This window comes from Globicephala melas, chromosome 17 (genome assembly GCF_963455315.2).
Source record: "Globicephala melas chromosome 17, mGloMel1.2, whole genome shotgun sequence".
Lineage (NCBI taxonomy): Eukaryota > Metazoa > Chordata > Mammalia > Artiodactyla > Delphinidae > Globicephala > Globicephala melas.
This window is the reverse complement of record NC_083330.1, coordinates 79,561,931-79,579,631: the sequence shown is the minus strand read 5'-3', so window position 1 is coordinate 79,579,631 and position 17,701 is coordinate 79,561,931. Positions and strand designations below refer to the sequence as shown.

The following is a 17,701-nucleotide window of genomic DNA, read 5'->3' as shown; positions in this document are numbered from 1 at the left end:
ACACTTCGCAGGAATTCTAGGAAAGGGCGCGGGGCTCCTCGAGAAATGGGCTGCGGGTGTTCTCTCCTGCTCAGGGTAAGCTCTGCCCCAGCCTACCCCTCTTTTCAGGGTTCAGTTTTGTTATGACTTTTAAAGAGCTTTGCTGTGACTTAGGGGTCACACACCTGCCCAGGCATCCAAGTGACCCCTTTGTCCACCACTCAAGGGTCCAGATTTGAAGCCGTGTTGCTGAAATGAGCAAGTGAGCACATCTGGATGCAACATGAACACATATTCTATGCCATTTTCTCGGCTGTGACTATACTTTCTTGTTTTATTTCCTAAGATTCCGTTTCTTGGGACTTCCCTGGCGGTCCAGGGGTTAGGACTCCGCGCTCCCACTGCAGGGGCCCGGGTTGATCCCTGGTCGGGGGACTAAGATCCCGCAAGCCGCGCGGGGGGGCCAAAAAAAAAAATTCTGTTTCTAAATCCCAGACCTGTTCGCGGGTACCTAGGGCGAGTCCCTGCCAAGTGAGGAGAGGACTGCTTAGCTGTGCATGGTCCTGGCTCCAAGGCCCTTGAAGTGGGCGACTGTGCCAGGCCTCGGGAGGGAGCAGTGGGCAAGAGGCGCGAAAAGCGCCGTTCTGCGGGGAGGGGCTCGTAGAGGGACCGGCGGGACCACCGGCAGCTACGCGACCGCCAGTGCCAGTCAGGGCCGTGCGTCGTGAGTACGCGTGTTTTGGAGGGGGTGGGGGGGTCGCTCTGCGGGGGATCACTGAGCAGGGACGGGACACGGCATCTCCAGGAAGCTCTCCCTGGACTAGTCGGGCGTCCGCCACAGTAGCGGCACCTGCCGGGGCGTAATCTGGCGAGTGTTTATGTCCGGGGGTCCCTGCCCTCCCGGCCTCCACACTGCGAGGGCTCGTCTGGCTGAGCTGGGCTTCGGCACCCGGCAGGGCGCCTAAGACCTCGCCTCTTCCTGCGGGCGAGACCCTCAGCGGTGACCCCATTCTGAGGTCCTGGGGCGGGCAGGGCCCTGACCAGCGGCTCTGAGCCGCCTCAGCCCCCGCCCAGCTTCCAACCCGCTCCTGCGTTCGCCCGCAGTGGGACTCTGGATCTTGAGAGAGCTCGGTTTTCGGGGCTCCGGAGGCGGAGCCTCGAGGCCGCCCCAGACCACCAGGGGCCGCTGTCGCCCCCGCGGCAGCTGCGCCTTGGCGGCACTGCGCAAGCGCAGAAACACGGAACCTCGGCGCGCGGCTTCCGGGCCCTTCCGGACCGTGTTCGCTGCCGTACGGGTCCCCCGCCACCCGGCTCCAACTGCTAGGTGGGTGGCCGGCGGGCGGGCGGTCCTGGGGTCGTGCGCCGGCGGCCCGGCTCATCTTGTCGCCTTCCGGCCCTGTGCAGCTCGGGCTCGGCGCCATGTACGCCGTATACAAGCAGGCGCATCCGCCCACCGGCCTCGAGTTCTCGATGTATTGCAACTTTTTTAACAACAGCGAGCGCAACCTCGTGGTGGCCGGGACATCGCAGCTCTACGTGTACCGCCTCAACCGCGACGCCGAGGTAGGTAGGCCCGCTCCAACCGCAGCGCCACGCGGGAGGGTTGCCCGGTACAGACGGAGAGGCAGGCCAGACGGGCCCCGTGGTTGGTTGTGTCCAGAGCCTGTTCTCTTCGCTGCCACGTTCCTCCACCTCTTCCCACGCCTGGCGGGATCAGAGGCCTGCCCTGCGCGTCTCATTTGCTCTTTCGTCTTTTTAGCAAATTACGTGAACACCTGCTGTGTGCTAGGTGGTAGCGATGCAGTAGTGAACAAAACCTGCAAAAACTTGGGGCAGGAGGACACCCGCTGACCAAATGCACACGTGCGAACACACCTGTAGACACACTGCAGCCTGCAGAAGGGGCAGCTGAGGAAATGGAGGAGAGAATGAGTGATCAGAGGAGCCTGTTTTAGGCAGAGTAGGAGTTTGTTGGGGGAAGAACTTTCCTGGCAAAGAGAACAAGGCTGGGTGTAGGTGTGGGTCGGAGGTCGGTAAAGTGTGATGAACCCATCAGTAGAGGAGATACAGGGGTGCTTTGGTTGCCGGAGGTGTGAGGTTTGGTCCAGGGGGACTTCTTGCAGGAGGCGGCTTCTCATCTGTTCTTGAAGGGGGAGTAGGAGCCGGGAGTAAGAGCCAGGCGCAAGGATGGGGAGGGGGTAGGTTCCAGGCAGAAGGAAGGCCTGTGCGCAGGCCAGAAGTAATTGAGGGGGGGGAGGGGGGAGGGGTTGGACTGGGGTGCAGAGTGGAGGTGGGGTGGGAGGGGTTGTCGTCTGCGGGGCAGCAGGTGGACAGGGCCAGAGGGCAGCCAGGAGGACGCCACCTTCCTGGGGACCTACCTCAGGACATGGGTGTTTGTTTTGTGTTAAACGTGTGTACTGTTGTATTAATTCACACGTGACAAAGCAAGTGAAATATACAAGGATGTGAGAGCTTTGCGACTGAATACGTGTCATTAAAAAATCTTAGTTTAAGCTTTTGCGCTACAGCAGTTTTGAGGTCAGTACTTGGCTTTTGTCAAAATTTCAGTCAAAACTGAAAAAGAAATTTTGCAAATAAATATATATGGTTTCACACTGAACAGGAGGATCTTTGCTGTTACTAAATCTGAGACGGGTTTTCAGTCAACTTGCAGAGACAGGCTGGAAGTTTTTACATTGTTATGTGCTTTACAAACGGGTTCACAGCATCTTGGGAGGGGTCGGTGAGCGCTGCCTCAGAGCGCCACCGCCGGGGTGGCGCTCTGGTTCTGGCTGGGGGGGCGGACCACACGCTGCCGGCACGTCACATGCTGGAGGCGAAAGTGCCTGCGCCCCCCAGCAGGATGGGATGGAGCCAGGCGTGGCCTAAAGCTCCCCTCCTTGGAGGTGAGATTTGAGTGGGCCAGGAGGATGGTGTGGGGAGAAGAGCTTCCAGGCAGAGCCGAAGGTCCCAGGGCAGAAGGGGCCAGTGTTCCGGGACCAGCCCAGCGGCGGAGAGGGAGGGAGGAGTGAGCCGGTGAGAGCAGAGGGTCAGAGGGGTGACGGGCCAGGGGTGGGGCATTGGCACCGCGGCCGTCTGGGCCATTGTGGGAACTGAGTGGTGACTTGAGGCAGATGGGGAGTTAAGGTTTGGGCAGAGGAGCGAGCTGACCAGACGGTGTCTCCCAGGGTCGCTGTGGCCGCTGTGCGGAGGAGCAGCGGGTGCTAGAGGTGGCAGGAAGCGCCTGGGTCAGGACGGAGGGATGTGGGGTGGGCAGGGGAGAGGAGCCCAGGGCGATGCCGAGGCTCTTCAGGGTCGAGGCTTTGCCTGGGTTGGAATTTCGGTCTGAGCGCCTGCAGGGCACCTGAGAAGGGAGAAGGCTGCAGGGAGGGCGTAGGGACTGGGGTCAGGAGCTCATTTTGGATATCGTAGGAGTCACTTGTTGCTGCATCACAAGGTGCCCCAAAGCTCAGCAGCGTGAAGCAGCGGGCACTGCCTCACAGGGTCTCGGGGTGGGAAGCCGGGAGCGGCCCCGACAGGGTCTCTTGGGCTGCAGTGAGACGTCGGCTGGGGTCGCCGTCCTCTGAAGGCCCCACTGGGGTTGTGTTTTCTGCTTTCTTTCGAGGCATCGGTTCCTCACCGTGTGGCCTCTCCACAGGGCTGCGCACCACACACAGCCTCCCCGAGGACGGCTCAGTCTGCCGGGTTGGAAGCCCCATGTCTTTTGTAACCTGATCTAGAAGTGGTCAGGGCCCCGTGGACCTCCAGCGCAGGGAGCCGCTGGGCCCACCACAGGCACTTTGAGGTGCTCACTCCACAGCCGGAGTCGATGTCCAGGAAGGGTTGGGGTCTGCAGCCTGTGGGTGGTGTTTAGACGCGGTAGCAGCAGGTTGCGATCACCCCGAAGATGGCCCCTGGGGCGCCCCAGCATCAAGGGGTGGGACGAAGAGAAGAAGGCGTGGATGGGTCGGGACGGCTTGGTCAGGGAGGTGGCAGCCAAGCCAGAGAGTGTTCTGGCGGCCGAGGGAGGGCAGCGTTTGGGGACCTGATGCTGGCTCCCATGTTTCTGAGCCTCAGGTGGGTCCTGAGGCCTGGAGGCCCCTGGTGACCCCGACGAGGAAGTCTGGTGGCAGGCAGGGGTGCGGGCCAGTGAGGCCAAGAGCCTGGTGCAGGAGGAGGGTCAGCACCAGTGGACAGAGACAGCTCCCTGGGAGAGGTTTGCGCAAAGGGAAGAGAAGAAATGGAGCAGAAACTGGTAGGAAGAGCAGGACTTTTTAAGGGGAGTGAGACGGCACATTTTTCTCTGAAGGGAAGGAGCTGCCTGTGCAGGGCCCCCCGCACAGCCCACTCTCAGCCCACCAAGATCCAGGGGAGCTCGCATGCCTCTGAAGGGCTGTAAACGATTCCAAGAAGATCCTTGACAGACTAGATGCGGCTGCAAAGCCTGAATCAGATACTTCCCGGCCCTTCATAGGAAAGTTTGCCTACTCTTACACCAGAGAGTGGAGTGTGTGGGAGCCGGAGATGCAGTGCGGGCTGGGGGGAGTCCTCGGGGGGGTGAGCGTGTTGGGGGTCAGCCTAGTCACTGCTGTGGGACAGCCTGCCCTGGAGCTTCAGACAGCGCTGTCGCCAGGGTGGCACACCTGTGGGCGGCCGGGAGCTTGGGTGGCACAGCAGGGACCGTGGGGACGCCTGGCCTCTGCTCTGTGAGCTCTGGGTCCTGTCTGGGTGACTTGAAGGGCACGTCTCTCCCCTTTCTCTCCACGTGGCTGGCTTGGTTTTCGTGGCAGGCGGCCTTGAGGTAGTTGAGCTGCTTTCGTGGCCAGGGCCAGACCCTGGGGGCACAGCATCCCTTTTGTCACTGACGGCCCTTCAGAGCACCACCCCCAGCCCGGATTCAAGAGCGGGTGGGAAGCCCCCTCTGGAGGCTGTCCTCCGTCTGCTCCAAGGAATCAAGTGCGAGTGCAGGGGCTGCCGTGGTGACAGGAGGGAAGGAGAGAGTGGGGAGCAGATGGTGGGGGTGGGGCGTGTGTCTGGTCCCTCAGTCCTGGGGGAAGCAGACCCCAGGCAGCTGCGGGAGCAGCAGGTCTCGCTGCTTTGCAGGGCCGGGCAGCTGTGACCTTTGGGAGGAAAGAAAGTGGATAGCACTTCCTTGAAATTAAGCACGGTCTCAAGTAAATAGAAGATGTATCATGGATGGGAAGTCTCGATATTGTAGAGATGTCATACCCTCTTCAGATGAATCCAAAAACCATGTCCTTTTTCTCAAAGTTGCCATAAGATTTCTTGTAAGATTTCATAGTCTTGATTCTGAGATTTACATGGAAGAGTCAAATCAAGAATGCGTAATTTTGTTTATTTTTAAGAATTTCTAAAAAAATTAATTTATATTTTATTTATTTATTTTTGGCCGTGTCGGGTCTTTGTTGCTGTGCGCGGGCTTTCTCTGGTTGCGGCGAGCCGGGGCTACTCTTTGTTGCGTGCGCGGGCTTCTCATTGCGGTGGCTTCTCTTGTTGTGGTGCACGGGCTCTAGGCACGCAGGCTCTGTAGTTGTGGCGCACGGGCTCTAGAGCGCAGGCTCTGTAGTTGTGGCGCATGGGCTTAGTTGCTCCGCGGCATGTGGGATCTTCCCGGCCCAGGGCTCGACCCTGTGTCCCCTGCACTGGCAGGCGGACTCCCAACCACTGCGCCTCCAGGGAAGGCTGCATTATTTTCTAATTAGCTGGTACCTTTGAGGCCGCAACAGGTCTCTGTGGTGTATTACAATCTGGCTCCACTGAGCTTCCCCAAACAACACGGAGTCCTTGTAACCCTTTATCCTCTTGACCCCCACGCTTTGTTCTGTCGTCACAGGTTTTGCCCCTGCGTAGGTTAGAAGCTCTGCAGAACATTATTGCTGTCGTTAGCACTTCGGTTTTACATAATTTCGGACCCAGAAAAGTTGCAAAAGCACAAAGATTTCCTGCGTGCACTCACCCAGGGTCCCAAAGGTGAACATTGTGCCGTATCTCTGTCTTTTTTTCCTGGACCTGGAGGATAAGTTGCAGGCAGGGACCCCGTGGCTGCTAGAGGTCAGCATGTCACGTGTGTTCAGACAATACCACAGTCTCTGCAGAACCACAGGCCAGTGGTCGGAACCGGGATGCCGGTGCTGGTGTGGTTCAGGCCTGGTCACACCTGGCCAGCGCGTCCTGTGGTGCTCCTTGGTACAGTCCCTGGGTGCTGCCGCAGGTGGCTCGGTGGGGTGAGCAGCCCGCCAGCTCTCCCACTGGGATGTTGGGACTTTGAGACGGTAAGTGCCGTCTTACTGCTCAGACCTTCCTCTTCCAGTTTCAGCAGCAGTGATTGTGTTTGTCAGCGTCCATGGTGACGGTGACGCGACTGTGGTGCTTTTCCTGACCCCACCCTCTCTGCTACCTTCTTGGTGGGCTCTCCTTTCTCCCTGTATTCATTCCTTTCTTTATAACACCACAGGCTCGTGGATTCTTATTCTATTCAGTAGGTTGTAGCCTTTTTTTATCCTCTGGGGTCTTCAGCCTGAAGACCTTCCATTAGCAATTCTTGAAGAGTTTCTACTGTCAGTGAACTTGTTCCACTTTTGTTTGTCTGCAAACGTTTTTATTTCAACTTCCCTTTTTTTTTTTTTTTTTGCGGTACGCGGGCCTCTCCCTGTTGTGGCCTCTCCCGTCGCGGAGCACAGGCTCCGGACGCGCAGGCTCAGCGGCCATGGCTCACGGTCCCAGCCGCTCTGCGGCATGTGGGATCTTCCCGGACCGGGGCAGGTGGACTCTCAACCACTGCGCCACCAGGGAAGCCCTCAACTTCCCTTTTGAGGGATATTTTCATTGGGTTTAGAATTCTAGGTTGACTTTTTTCTTTCATCACATTAAAGCACTGGCTTCTGTAGTTTCTGTTGAAAATCAGTTTGTTTTTTAAAATGTTTACTTACTTTGGCTGCACCGGGCCTTACTCGCGGCACGTGGGGTCTTCGTTGCGGCATGCGGGCTTTTTAGTTGTGGCACGCGTATGGGATCTTAGTTCCCCGACCAGGGGTCGAACCAGGGCCCCCTGCATTGGGAGCGCGGGGTCTTAACCACTGGACCACCAGGGAAGCCCCTGAGTATGAGTTTGTATGAAGGTGTTCTCTCTTTCTGCCTCTGACCACGGTTACGATACTTGTCCTTGTCTTTGGTTTCCTGTCCCTCAGCTGCGACGTGCTTTGCATTTACCCTCTGCTTCGGGACGCGCTGGCTGGCCTTGAATCTGTAGGCCGATGCTTCTTAGCGGAATATTTTTGGTCATTTCTTCAGTTATGGGTTCTGTCCTTTTCCTTCCTCCGTCGTCCTTCTGTGTTGCCAGTGGTGCGTTAGACCATTTGAGTGTGTCCCTATGTCTCTTACAATGGATTTACGTTTTTACTCCGTGTCTTGCGTCTGTACAGAATCGCAGTTGGTCTCTGGGTCTTGACCTCGTGTCTGGCGAGGGGAGAGGCTGTCCAGGCCCAGTCCTCATTTCACATTGTAGTTCACGTGCGACACTCGTTATAGATTTACTGTGGATGACCTTTATTTGATTACGGAAGTTGTATTCTTGGGTTAGTAAGAATTTCTATCGTGAATGGCTCTAAATTTTAGCAAATGCTTTTCATATCCATTGGAAACAATACATGATTTTTTCCTTAATTTTGAGACTTTGGTAGCTTGTAGCAATGGGCATTCTTGTGGTAAACTGACTTCGTATGCTTGGAATAGCAACTTGGTTGTGGTGTAGTATCCTTTCAAGTGTCGCCAGGCTCACTTGGAGACACCCTCCTGCCCTGGGGAAGGTAGTCGGTAGGACACAGATGGGGCAAGGGCCATAGCCCTGTGTTGGGGTCACCGTCACGCCCAGTTCGGGCTCAGGGGTGCGCCCGGCATGTCAGCAGAGCCGGGGTTCCTTCTTCATAGCAATCACGAGTCATTGGCAGCTGGTGGCAGCCATGGCTGGGCCCAGGGTGAGTCTGGGGTGGGTTGGGGATGCACAGAGAGTGCTGTCCATCCTTTGACCCTGAGCGTCCCGTGTCGGGACGGCTGCTGGGGAAGCTGGGTGGGGAGCTTCCTGAGGAGGAGCCCTGGGGCGGGCTGGGGACCCCAGATGCCAGTGTGAGTCTGTGGGCACGGCCGTATCCAGCAGTGTCTGGTCGCACGCTCCACTGTGGCGAGCCCCGTGGGGCTCCTGGCTGCAGGGCCGGCCTTGGGTGGTCTTCTCCTGTCCCTCCATGAGGTGGGCCCCTCACTGTCCTCCCTCCTTCTCCCTCCTACAGGTGCCGACCAAGAATGACAGGAGCGCAGGTGAGTGAGCGCAGGGTGGCTGCCTGGCCACGCACCTGGGGGTTGGCAGCTGGGGCACGCGGCCCAGATCCCTACCCACTGGCTCTCCGCAGAGGGGAAGGCCCACCGGGAGCACCGGGAAAAGCTGGAGCTGGTGGCTTCCTTCTCTTTCTTCGGCAACGTCATGTCCATGGCCAGTGTGCAGCTGGCGGGCGCCAAGAGGGATGCCCTGCTCCTGAGCTTCAAGGATGCCAAGGTGGGAGTGGGAAGCGGGGGGCGGGGGGGGGCAGTGGGGGCGGGAGCCGGGCGGGGGGGGGGCTGCGGTGGGCGGGCCCGGTTCTGACCTGCCGCCCCCAGCTGTCGGTAGTGGAGTACGACCCGGGCACCCACGATCTCAAGACCCTGTCTCTGCACTACTTTGAGGAGCCTGAGCTGCGGGTAGGCCTAGCCCCGCCCCTGCCCCGCCCCACCCCTGCCTCGCCCCGCCCCCTGGCTCCCCGTGGGGTCCCCTGCCAGGGCCTGCCTGATGCCCCTCCCCTGCAGGACGGCTTTGTGCAGAACGTGCACACGCCGCGGGTGCGCGTGGACCCCGACGGGCGCTGCGCGGCCATGCTCATCTACGGCACGCGGCTGGTGGTCCTTCCCTTCCGGAGGGAGAGCCTGGCTGAGGAGCACGAGGGGCTCGTGGGTGAGGGGTGAGTGCCCGGGCAGGGGAGGCAAGGCGCTGCCGAGCCGGGGTTCCCTCCCTGTACCCCTCCCCAGCTGAAGCCCTTTGCCCCCAGGCAGAGGTCCAGCTTCCTGCCCAGCTACATCATTGACGTGAGGGCCCTGGACGAGAAGCTTCTCAACATTGTTGACCTGCAGTTCCTGCACGGCTACTACGAGCCCACCCTGCTCATCCTGTTTGAGCCCAACCAGACCTGGCCTGGGTGAGGTCCTGCGCTGCTGTGGCCATGGCTGTGGCCCTGACCCGGGGAGAGGCCCGCCCCAGGGGAGGGAGGGAGGGAGGAGCTGGGCGAGTCTCTGTGGGGCGGGACTGGGGACTGACGCGCTGTCGTGGTCCCAGGCGGGTGGCTGTGCGGCAGGACACGTGCTCCATCGTGGCCATTTCGCTGAACATCACGCAGAAGGTCCACCCTGTCATCTGGTCCCTCACCAGCCTGCCTTTTGACTGCACCCAGGCCCTTGCCGTGCCCAAGCCCATAGGTGAGGTGGGGCTGCTTGGAGGGGGTGGGTATGGAGAGCGCTGGGCCCCACCCACCAGCGTGTCCACCTCCAGGCGGGGTGGTGGTCTTTGCTGTCAACTCGCTGCTGTACCTGAACCAGAGCGTCCCCCCCTACGGCGTGGCCCTCAACAGCCTCACCACCGGCACCACTGCCTTCCCCCTGCGTGAGTGTCGGGGTGCCGGGGCCGAGGGGTGTGGGGGGGGAGGGGCGGGAGGCTGCTGGGTCTGGCTGACTCCCCACCACAGGCACCCAGGAGGGCGTGCGGATCACCCTGGACTGTGCCCAGGCAGCCTTCATCTCCTACGACAAGATGGTCATCTCCCTCAAGGGCGGCGAGATGTGAGTCTCCCACTCCAGGGAGCCCCGTCCTCTCTGGCGGGTGGTGTGGGTCCCCCACGCCAGCTCAGCGTGTCCCTCCCGGCAGCTACGTGCTGACGCTTATCACGGACGGCATGCGCAGCGTCCGCGCCTTCCACTTCGACAAGGCCGCCGCCAGCGTCCTCACCACTAGTGTGAGTGGGGTCTCGGGGGGGCGGCCCCGGGTCCGGACTGGGCCCCGCCCTCACCCCCGTCCTGCCTTCAGATGGTCACCATGGAGCCCGGATACCTGTTCCTTGGCTCTCGCCTGGGCAACTCCCTGCTCCTCAAGTACACGGAAAAGCTGCAGGAGCCCCCGGCCGGCACCGCCCGGGAGGTTGCCGACAAGGTGGGTGCGGGGACTGTGGGGACGCTGCCCTCCCATGCGGGGCGGCCTCGGGGGCTGCTCACCACCCCACCTGCCTCACAGGAGGAGCCGCCCTCCAAGAAGAAGCGCGTGGACGCCACAGCGGGCTGGTCAGGTGAGGGCCGTGAGGTGAGGGCCGAGGGCGGGGGCTGGACTGGGCAGCCAGGTGGGCTCAGGTGGCCTTTCCACATGCTGTAGGGGGCAAGTCAGTGCCGCAGGACGAGGTGGACGAGATTGAGGTGTACGGCAGCGAGGCCCAGTCAGGCACACAGCTGGCCACTTACTCCTTTGAGGTGAGCCTGGGCATAGAGGGGTCACCGCCTGCCGGCCCGCCTGCCCCGCCTGCCCGCCTGACCACTGCTGTGCCCGCAGGTGTGTGACAGCATCCTCAACATCGGACCCTGTGCCAACGCCGCCATGGGCGAGCCCGCCTTCCTTTCTGAAGAGGTGCCCGCTCGGGGGCGAGGTGGTGGGGGCAGGCTGCGCAGCAGGGAGCTGCCGTCCTCACCCCCCTGCCCGCCATGCAGTTTCAGAACAGTCCCGAGCCAGACCTGGAGATCGTGGTGTGCTCCGGCTACGGGAAGAACGGGGCCCTGTCGGTGCTGCAGGTGTGTGGGGGGCAGGGGTGGCGCCTCCTGGCGGGCCCGGGTGCGCTTGCCGACACCCCTCGTGTCCTTCCAGAAGAGCATCCGGCCCCAGGTGGTGACAACCTTTGAGCTTCCTGGCTGCTATGACATGTGGACAGTCATCGCCCCTGTGCGGAAGGAGCAGGTAGGTGCGCCCCAGGTTGGCGAGGCCTGGGCGGTGCGGGGGCCCAGAGCTGCCGCCCACCTGGCCCGTGTGTGGGTGGCCCAGAGGCTGCCGGTCCCAGCACTGGCTCTGACAATCTGCAGCTCAGGCGGGCTTGGCCACGGGCTTGCTCTGGCTCGGCGCTCCGGGCACCTGGGGCTGGGCGGTGGGATTCCTGCTCTCCGTCTGCCTTCACAGGAGGAGAGCACCAAGGGGGAGGGGGCGGAGCAGGAGCCCAGCGCCCCCGAAGCAGATGACGATGGGCGGAGACACGGGTTCCTTATCCTGAGCCGGGAAGACTCCACCATGGTGATGGGGCCCGCCCGGCAGCCTGGGGCGGGGGGGCCGCTGGTGGGGGCTGCACCTCACCCACCATCACCCACCGTCACCCACAGATCCTACAGACGGGGCAGGAGATCATGGAGCTGGACACCAGCGGCTTTGCCACGCAGGGCCCCACAGTCTTTGCTGGCAACGTCGGGGACAATCGCTACATCGTGCAAGTGTCGCCACTCGGCATCCGCCTGTTGGAAGGAGGTGGGCCGGGCCACACGGGCAGGCAGGATGGGGTCCGGGGCTGGTGCGTGCCGACTGCCCTTTGCTGACCAGCCTGTGTCCACAGTGAACCAGCTGCACTTCATCCCCGTGGACCTGGGCTCCCCCATCGTGCAGTGCGCCGTGGCCGACCCCTACGTGGTCATCATGAGTGCCGAGGGCCACGTCACCATGTTCCTGCTCAAGAGTGACTCGTACGGGGGCCGCCACCACCGCCTGGCGCTGCACAAGCCCCCGCTGCACCACGTAGGCTCCCTCCTCCGTCCCTGGGGCCGGCTGACCCCCCGCCCCCCCCACTGAGCCCCCCTATCCCCGCAGCAGTCCAAGGTGATTACGCTCTGCGTGTACCGGGACGTCAGCGGCCTGTTCACCACCGAGAGCCGCCTGGGTGGGGCCCGCGACGAGCTGGGCGGCCGCAGCGGCTCAGAGGCCGAGTGCCAGGGCTCAGAGACCAGGTGTGTGGGGGGCTGGGCTGCAGGCTGGGGCCGGGGTCCCTGGGGCAGGCTGCCCGTGACTGACGTGTCTGCTGGCCCCCAGCCCCACGGTGGATGACGAGGAGGAGATGCTTTACGGAGACTCGGGCTCCCTCTTCAGCCCCAGCAAGGAGGAGGCCCGCAGGAGCAGCCAGCCCCCCGCCGACCGGGACCCCACCCCCTTCCGGGCTGAGCCCACCCACTGGTGCCTGCTGGTGCGGGAGAACGGAACTATGGAGGTGCGTGGCGCCCCGTGTCCAGCGTGGCCCCCGTCCCCCGCTCGTGCCCCGCCCCGCCCAGCTAATTGCTGCTGTCCCCACAGATCTACCAGCTCCCCGACTGGCGGCTGGTGTTCCTGGTGAAGAACTTCCCTGTGGGGCAGCGGGTCCTGGTGGACAGCTCCTTTGGTCAGCCCACCACCCAGGGCGAGGCCCGGAAGGAGGAGGCCACGCGCCAGGGCGAGCTGCCCCTCGTCAAGGAGGTGCTGCTGGTGGCGCTGGGGAGCCGCCAGCGCAGGCCCTACTTGCTGGTGAGTGTGGCCCCGCCCGCCCCCGGGCTCTGCGCAGCCCCCGCCCCTGACGACCCGCCCGCCCCCAGGTGCACGTGGACCAGGAGCTGCTCGTGTACGAGGCCTTCCCCCACGACTCACAGCTCGGCCAGGGGAACCTCAAAGTTCGCTTCAAGAAGGTGCAGCGTCTGGGCTCTGCTGGGTGTGGGGAGGGTGTGGAGCAGGGGTGCGGGGAGGACGTGGCCCTCACGGCCGCGGCGCCCCCCCAGGTCCCGCACAGCATCAACTTCCGAGAGAAGAAGCCAAAGCCGTCCAAGAAGAAGGCCGAAGGTGGCAGCGCTGAGGAGGGTGCCGGGGCCCGAGGCCGTGTGGCGCGGTTCCGCTACTTTGAGGACATTTACGGCTACTCGGGGGTAGGCTGGCGGCTCCAAGGGAGCCTGGGCTGCGGCCGACAGGGCTCCGGCCCCAGCAGCCTCCTCACACTGCCTGCCCCCAGGTGTTCATCTGCGGCCCCTCGCCCCACTGGCTCCTGGTGACTGGCCGGGGGGCCCTGCGGCTGCACCCCATGGGCATCGATGGCCCCATCGACTCCTTCGCCCCATTCCACAACGTCAACTGCCCCCGCGGCTTCCTGTACTTCAACAGACAGGTAGGGAGGCCCCATGCAGCCCAGCCTGGCTCTCTGACGCTCGCCGATGCTGCCCAAGCAGGACCAGGTGCTGGGGCCCCAGAAAAGAGGCCCTCAGTGGCTCGGGATGGGGGCACCCTGGAATGGAGAGTCAGGGGGTGTCCAGAGGGTGGTGGGAGCCAAGGCCCAGTTGGGGAGGTCGGGACTGGAGGCTGTAGCCCACAAGGGCACCCGCCTGGGCAACCAGGGTCCAGTCACTGCTCTGCTGGCTTGGACCCCAGCTCTGCCCCTTAGAAGCTGTGTGACTGGGTGAGATGCTCACCCTCTCTGAACCTGAGTTTCCTTACCTGTCACCAAGGTGTCAGCACTCTGAGGACTCAGTGATGGTGACGTGGTAGGTGCTTTGTAGGTGCTGGTGTGCTTACAACTGTGGGCGGAGGAAACTGGCTCGGGGCCCCGGCAGGGCACCCGTGCTTGTTTGTGCAGACCCTGGCGTGGCCTGTGTGTGTGCCGCCCACCCTTTGCCTGCAGCCTCCAGCACCCCCTGAGCCTGGCTCTTCCCTTGTCCCGGCCCAGACCACAGCTGTGGCCAGTGTCCCAGCCCTGGGCGAGCTTGGCTGAAGGGATGGGAAGCCCACAAAGCACAGGACAGTGGGCCGTGGTCTCTCCAAGGCCTTGCCTGGACGCTGCGGTCTCTCGCCACCCATTCCAGCAGAGCTGAGGGCTGACCCAAGGGAGCCCTTGGAGGCCTGGGTTCATCGGCTTGGCCTTTGGGGTGTGCCAGCCCTCGCTAACTCCCTGCCCCACCCAGGGCGAGCTGAGGATCAGTGTCTTGCCTGCCTACCTGTCCTACGATGCCCCGTGGCCTGTCAGGAAGATCCCGCTGCGCTGCACGGCCCACTATGTGGCTTACCATGTGGAGTCCAAGGTCTGACACCGCCCCCCACCCCACCGCACCAGCGACCTTTGGGGCCTGGGGGCCTGGCCTCTGGCATGTGACACCCTCCCCGCCCTCCCCCCACCAGGTGTATGCCGTTGCCACCAGCACCAACACGCCGTGCACCCGCATCCCGCGCATGACGGGCGAGGAGAAGGAGTTTGAGACCATTGAGAGAGGTGCGAGGCGCCCCAGGCTGGGCCCGTTCTCGGGGCCACCCTCCCTGACTGTCACCCCTTTGTCCGTGCAGATGACCGTTACATCCACCCTCAGCAGGAGGCCTTCTCCATCCAGCTCATCTCCCCGGTCAGCTGGGAGGCCATCCCCAACGCCAGGTGAGGCTGGGCCCAGGTCGGGGCTGGTGGCTGGCCTGGGCAGCTGTCCCGACCTGGGCTAGTTGTCCCGACCTGGGCTAGTTGTCCCGACCTGGGCTGCTGTCCCGACCTGGGCTGCTGTCCCGACCTGGGCTGCTGTCCCGACCTGGGCTAGTTGTCCCGACCTGGGCTGCTGTCCCGACCTGGGCTGCTGTCCCGACCTGGGCTGCTGTCCCGACCTGGGCTAGTTGTCCCGACCTGGGCTGCTGTCCCGACCTGGGCTGCTGTCCCGACCTGGGCTAGCTGTCCCGACCTGGGCTCCTGTCCCGACCTGGGCTCCTGTCCCGACCTGGGCTAACTGTCCCGACCTGGGTTAGCTGTCCCGACCTGGGCAGCTGTCCTGACCTGGGCTAGTTGTCCTGACCTGGGCTGCTGTCCTGACCTGGGCTGATGCAGGATCGAGCTAGAGGAGTGGGAGCACGTGACCTGCATGAAGACGGTGTCGCTGCGCAGTGAGGAAACCGTGTCGGGCCTCAAGGGCTACGTAGCCGCCGGGACCTGCCTCATGCAAGGGGAGGAGGTCACGTGCCGAGGGCGGGTAAGCGGCCGGCAGGGGGTGGGAGGCAGGCAGTGCCCAGCGGCCTGCACGCAGCCCCTGGGAATCACCCACCCGCCTTCCCTGACAGATCCTGATCATGGACGTGATCGAGGTGGTGCCCGAGCCCGGCCAGCCCCTGACCAAGAACAAGTTCAAGGTCTTGTACGAGAAGGAGCAGAAGGGGCCCGTGACTGCCCTGTGCCACTGCAACGGCCACCTGGTGTCGGCCATCGGCCAGAAGGTTTGCCCCTCTCCGCCCACCCCGGCACCCACCACTCACCGCCCACCACTCACCGCCCACCCCTCCCACCCCCCAGATCTTCCTGTGGAGCCTGCGGGCCAGCGAGCTGACAGGCATGGCCTTCATCGACACACAGCTCTACATCCACCAGATGATCAGCGTCAAGAACTTCATCCTGGCCGCGGACGTCATGAAGAGCATCTCGCTGCTGCGCTACCAGGAGGAGAGCAAGACGCTGAGCCTCGTGTCCCGGGTACTGAGGGGCTGGGCTGCACGGCGGGTGGGTGAGTGCTGCCCCAGGCCCACCCTGACGTCCGTCCCTCCCCTCCCCTCCCGTCCTTAGGACGCCAAACCCCTGGAAGTGTACAGCGTGGACTTCATGGTGGACAGTGCACAGCTGGGCTTCCTGGGTGAGCACGGGGGCTGGGGTCCCCGGGACGTCACTGGGGCTGGGGCTGACTGTGGGCTCTGTTCCCTAGTGTCCGACCGTGACCGCAACCTCATGGTCTACATGTACCTGCCAGAAGGTGAGTGCCCCCTCCACCCGCTCCTGGGCAGGGGGTCGGGCATGGGGCCGGGCAGGCAGTGACCTGAGGTCCCTCTGGCCCAGCCAAGGAGAGCTTCGGGGGCATGCGGCTGCTGCGCCGGGCGGACTTCCACGTGGGCGCCCACGTGAACACGTTCTGGAGGACCCCCTGCCGGGGGGCTGCTGAAGGGCCCAGCAAGAAGTCCGTTGTGTGGGAGAATAAGCACATCACGTGGTTTGGTGAGCGTGGGGCAGAGGGGGTTAAGGTGGCAGTGGGGTGTGGTGGGGGTCCACGGGGCTCACACCGTGTCCGCTCTAGCCACACTGGACGGTGGCATCGGCCTCCTGCTGCCCATGCAGGAGAAGACCTACCGGCGGCTGCTGATGCTGCAGAACGCACTGACCACCATGCTGCCCCACCACGCCGGCCTCAACCCGCGTGCCTTCCGGTGAGCCTGCCGCCCCCCGCCCCCCTCTCCCACCACCCCGCATCTGTCCCGACTCTTCACTGCCTCCGTGCCTACCCCCAGGATGCTGCACGTGGACCGGCGCGTCCTACAGAATGCGGTGCGCAACGTCCTGGATGGGGAGCTGCTCAACCGCTACCTGTACCTGAGCACCATGGAGCGCGGGGAGCTGGCCAAGAAGATTGGCACCACACCCGACATCGTGAGCTGCCCGCCGCCCTGCCCCTCCACGTGCCCCCAGCCACCACCCCCCCCCACCCCCTGCCCCCTGCCCTCACCCACCTCTCTCCCCACAGATCCTGGACGACCTGTTGGAGACGGACCGAGTCACTGCCCACTTCTAGACCCCTGGATACTGCCACTTTCCCCACCCCACTTTTGTACAAAGCACAAAGAAAAACATTTGTTTGATTTGAGAAGAGCATGTGGTCATTGCAGGCCCAACTCCAGGCCACAGTCACTCCAGTGCCCCCAGGTCTTTCTTAGGCCTCTGTGCCTTGGCCCTGGCCGGCCCCTCAGCCTGCAGTGGGGCGAGCTCTGTGGTCCTCCTGCCGGGGCTCCCTAGATCTCCAGGTACTCGTACAGCCCCTTGGTCTTGGGCATGAGGCCCAGGTGGACCAGGACTCGGACCAGGAGCGCAGTGATCCGCATCGACAGGGTCTCCAGCCTGGGACGGGGGTATCAAAGGGTCGCAGGTTGGTGGGGGGGTGGGCCCTGGCTACCCACCCTTCGGACCCCGCGCGCCTGCTCACCTCAGGGCCACTTCAAACTTGAACGACTCCCAGATGACCCTGATGTGGCGCAGGAGGCTGGCACCATAGGTGTTCTGGCTCGTGGCGCCCGCCAGGCGGCTCCAGGCCCGGACTGCGCTGCACAGAGACCACCGACCAACAGGCCATCAGCCCCGCCTCCGCCCCTCCTGCTGTGCGCACGCGCGGGGTAGGGTGGGGGTGGGCACCTCTTGGCCATGAGGAAGTAGCGGTCCACTGGGGCGCCCAGGGTGGTGTTGATGGCGCGCACGGTGTTGAGGTTGCGCAGCACGAGCAGCATGGACCGCGGCAGGGCCTTGAGCACGGCCATGACCTCCTCGAAGTGCTCCCGCGCCATGTCCTGCATGTAGGCCGCCTCCTCACGGCTCAGCAGGTGTGAGCGCCACAGCTGCCCCAGGCGCACAGGCCGCTGCATGAGCACCTCGGAGAACAGGAAGTAGTCTGGGGGGGCCTGAGCCAGGGCTGTGCCCCCTTCCCCGCCTCACACCCACCCCGGCCTCACCTTGCACCCCGAGCTCAGCCGCGTGCGCCTTCATGGCAGCCTCGTCCCTCAGAATGACGGCCCGCCACAGCTGGCACAGGGCTGACCGATCCCTGGGGGGGCCCAGCAATGAGCGGCGGGGGGGGGGGGGGGGGAGGCCGGCCTGCAGGGCGG

General features: G+C 63.3%; 2 protein-coding genes across 22 annotated transcripts in view; one reads left to right on the top strand and one right to left on the bottom strand.

The window, feature by feature from the left end:
* Positions 1-622: 622 nt before the first annotated feature.
* On the top strand, positions 623-17,648 carry CPSF1 (cleavage and polyadenylation specific factor 1). 4 transcript variants are annotated; one of them, XM_060287628.2, is made up of 38 exons: positions 623-703; positions 1,384-1,542; positions 8,283-8,310; positions 8,403-8,545; positions 8,647-8,727; positions 8,833-8,984; positions 9,072-9,218; positions 9,356-9,495; positions 9,569-9,679; positions 9,762-9,855; positions 9,941-10,028; positions 10,100-10,222; positions 10,304-10,355; positions 10,439-10,533; positions 10,613-10,687; positions 10,768-10,848; positions 10,922-11,011; positions 11,228-11,338; positions 11,425-11,566; positions 11,652-11,830; positions 11,903-12,039; positions 12,122-12,296; positions 12,380-12,586; positions 12,655-12,744; positions 12,835-12,978; positions 13,062-13,214; positions 14,005-14,121; positions 14,219-14,309; positions 14,381-14,465; positions 14,901-15,042; positions 15,131-15,283; positions 15,360-15,536; positions 15,627-15,693; positions 15,763-15,810; positions 15,894-16,049; positions 16,170-16,258; positions 16,340-16,478; positions 16,573-17,648. In XM_060287628.2, exons 2-38 carry the CDS (start codon positions 1,399-1,401, stop codon positions 16,839-16,841), a joined length of 4,515 nt encoding a protein of 1,504 aa, XP_060143611.1. In that variant the 5' UTR covers positions 623-703; positions 1,384-1,398; the 3' UTR covers positions 16,842-17,648. The 4 variants fall into 4 exon arrangements, with proteins under 4 accessions (XP_060143611.1, XP_060143610.1, XP_060143612.1 ...); XM_060287627.1 differs by lacking the exon at positions 623-703 and adding an exon at positions 1,237-1,303; XM_060287629.1 differs by lacking the exon at positions 623-703 and having other exon boundaries at positions 1,251-1,542; positions 11,906-12,039.
* ADCK5 (aarF domain containing kinase 5) overlaps positions 16,672-17,701 on the bottom strand; it is an 18,814-nt gene continuing 17,784 nt past the window's right edge. For 11 of the 18 annotated variants that reach the window (XM_060287632.2, XM_060287633.2, XM_060287638.1 and 8 more), the window contains 4 exons: positions 17,549-17,640; positions 17,235-17,487; positions 17,029-17,145; positions 16,673-16,943 (listed from right to left, as the gene is read on the bottom strand). In XM_060287632.2, coding sequence (XP_060143615.1) covers positions 16,838-16,943; positions 17,029-17,145; positions 17,235-17,487; positions 17,549-17,640 — 568 coding nt within the window. In that variant the 3' untranslated portion in view covers positions 16,673-16,837. Of the gene's footprint in view, positions 16,944-17,028; positions 17,146-17,234; positions 17,488-17,548; positions 17,641-17,701 lie in introns of all 18 variants that reach the window. The other 7 variants (XM_030876129.2, XM_030876128.2, XM_030876130.3 and 4 more) reach the window with 2 other exon arrangements.

Excerpts from the sequence above, each read along its gene's own strand:
- CPSF1 (XM_060287628.2), top strand. The coding sequence starts at position 1,399 with ATGTACGCCGTATACAAGCAGGCGCATCCGCCCACCGGCCTCGAGTTC. Across the intron at positions 11,567-11,651 it reads CATCCGCCTGTTGGAAGGAG|TGAACCAGCTGCACTTCATC; the intron begins GTGGGCCGGGCC and ends CTGTGTCCACAG. Across the intron at positions 13,215-14,004 it reads TCCTGTACTTCAACAGACAG|GGCGAGCTGAGGATCAGTGT; the intron begins GTAGGGAGGCCC and ends TGCCCCACCCAG.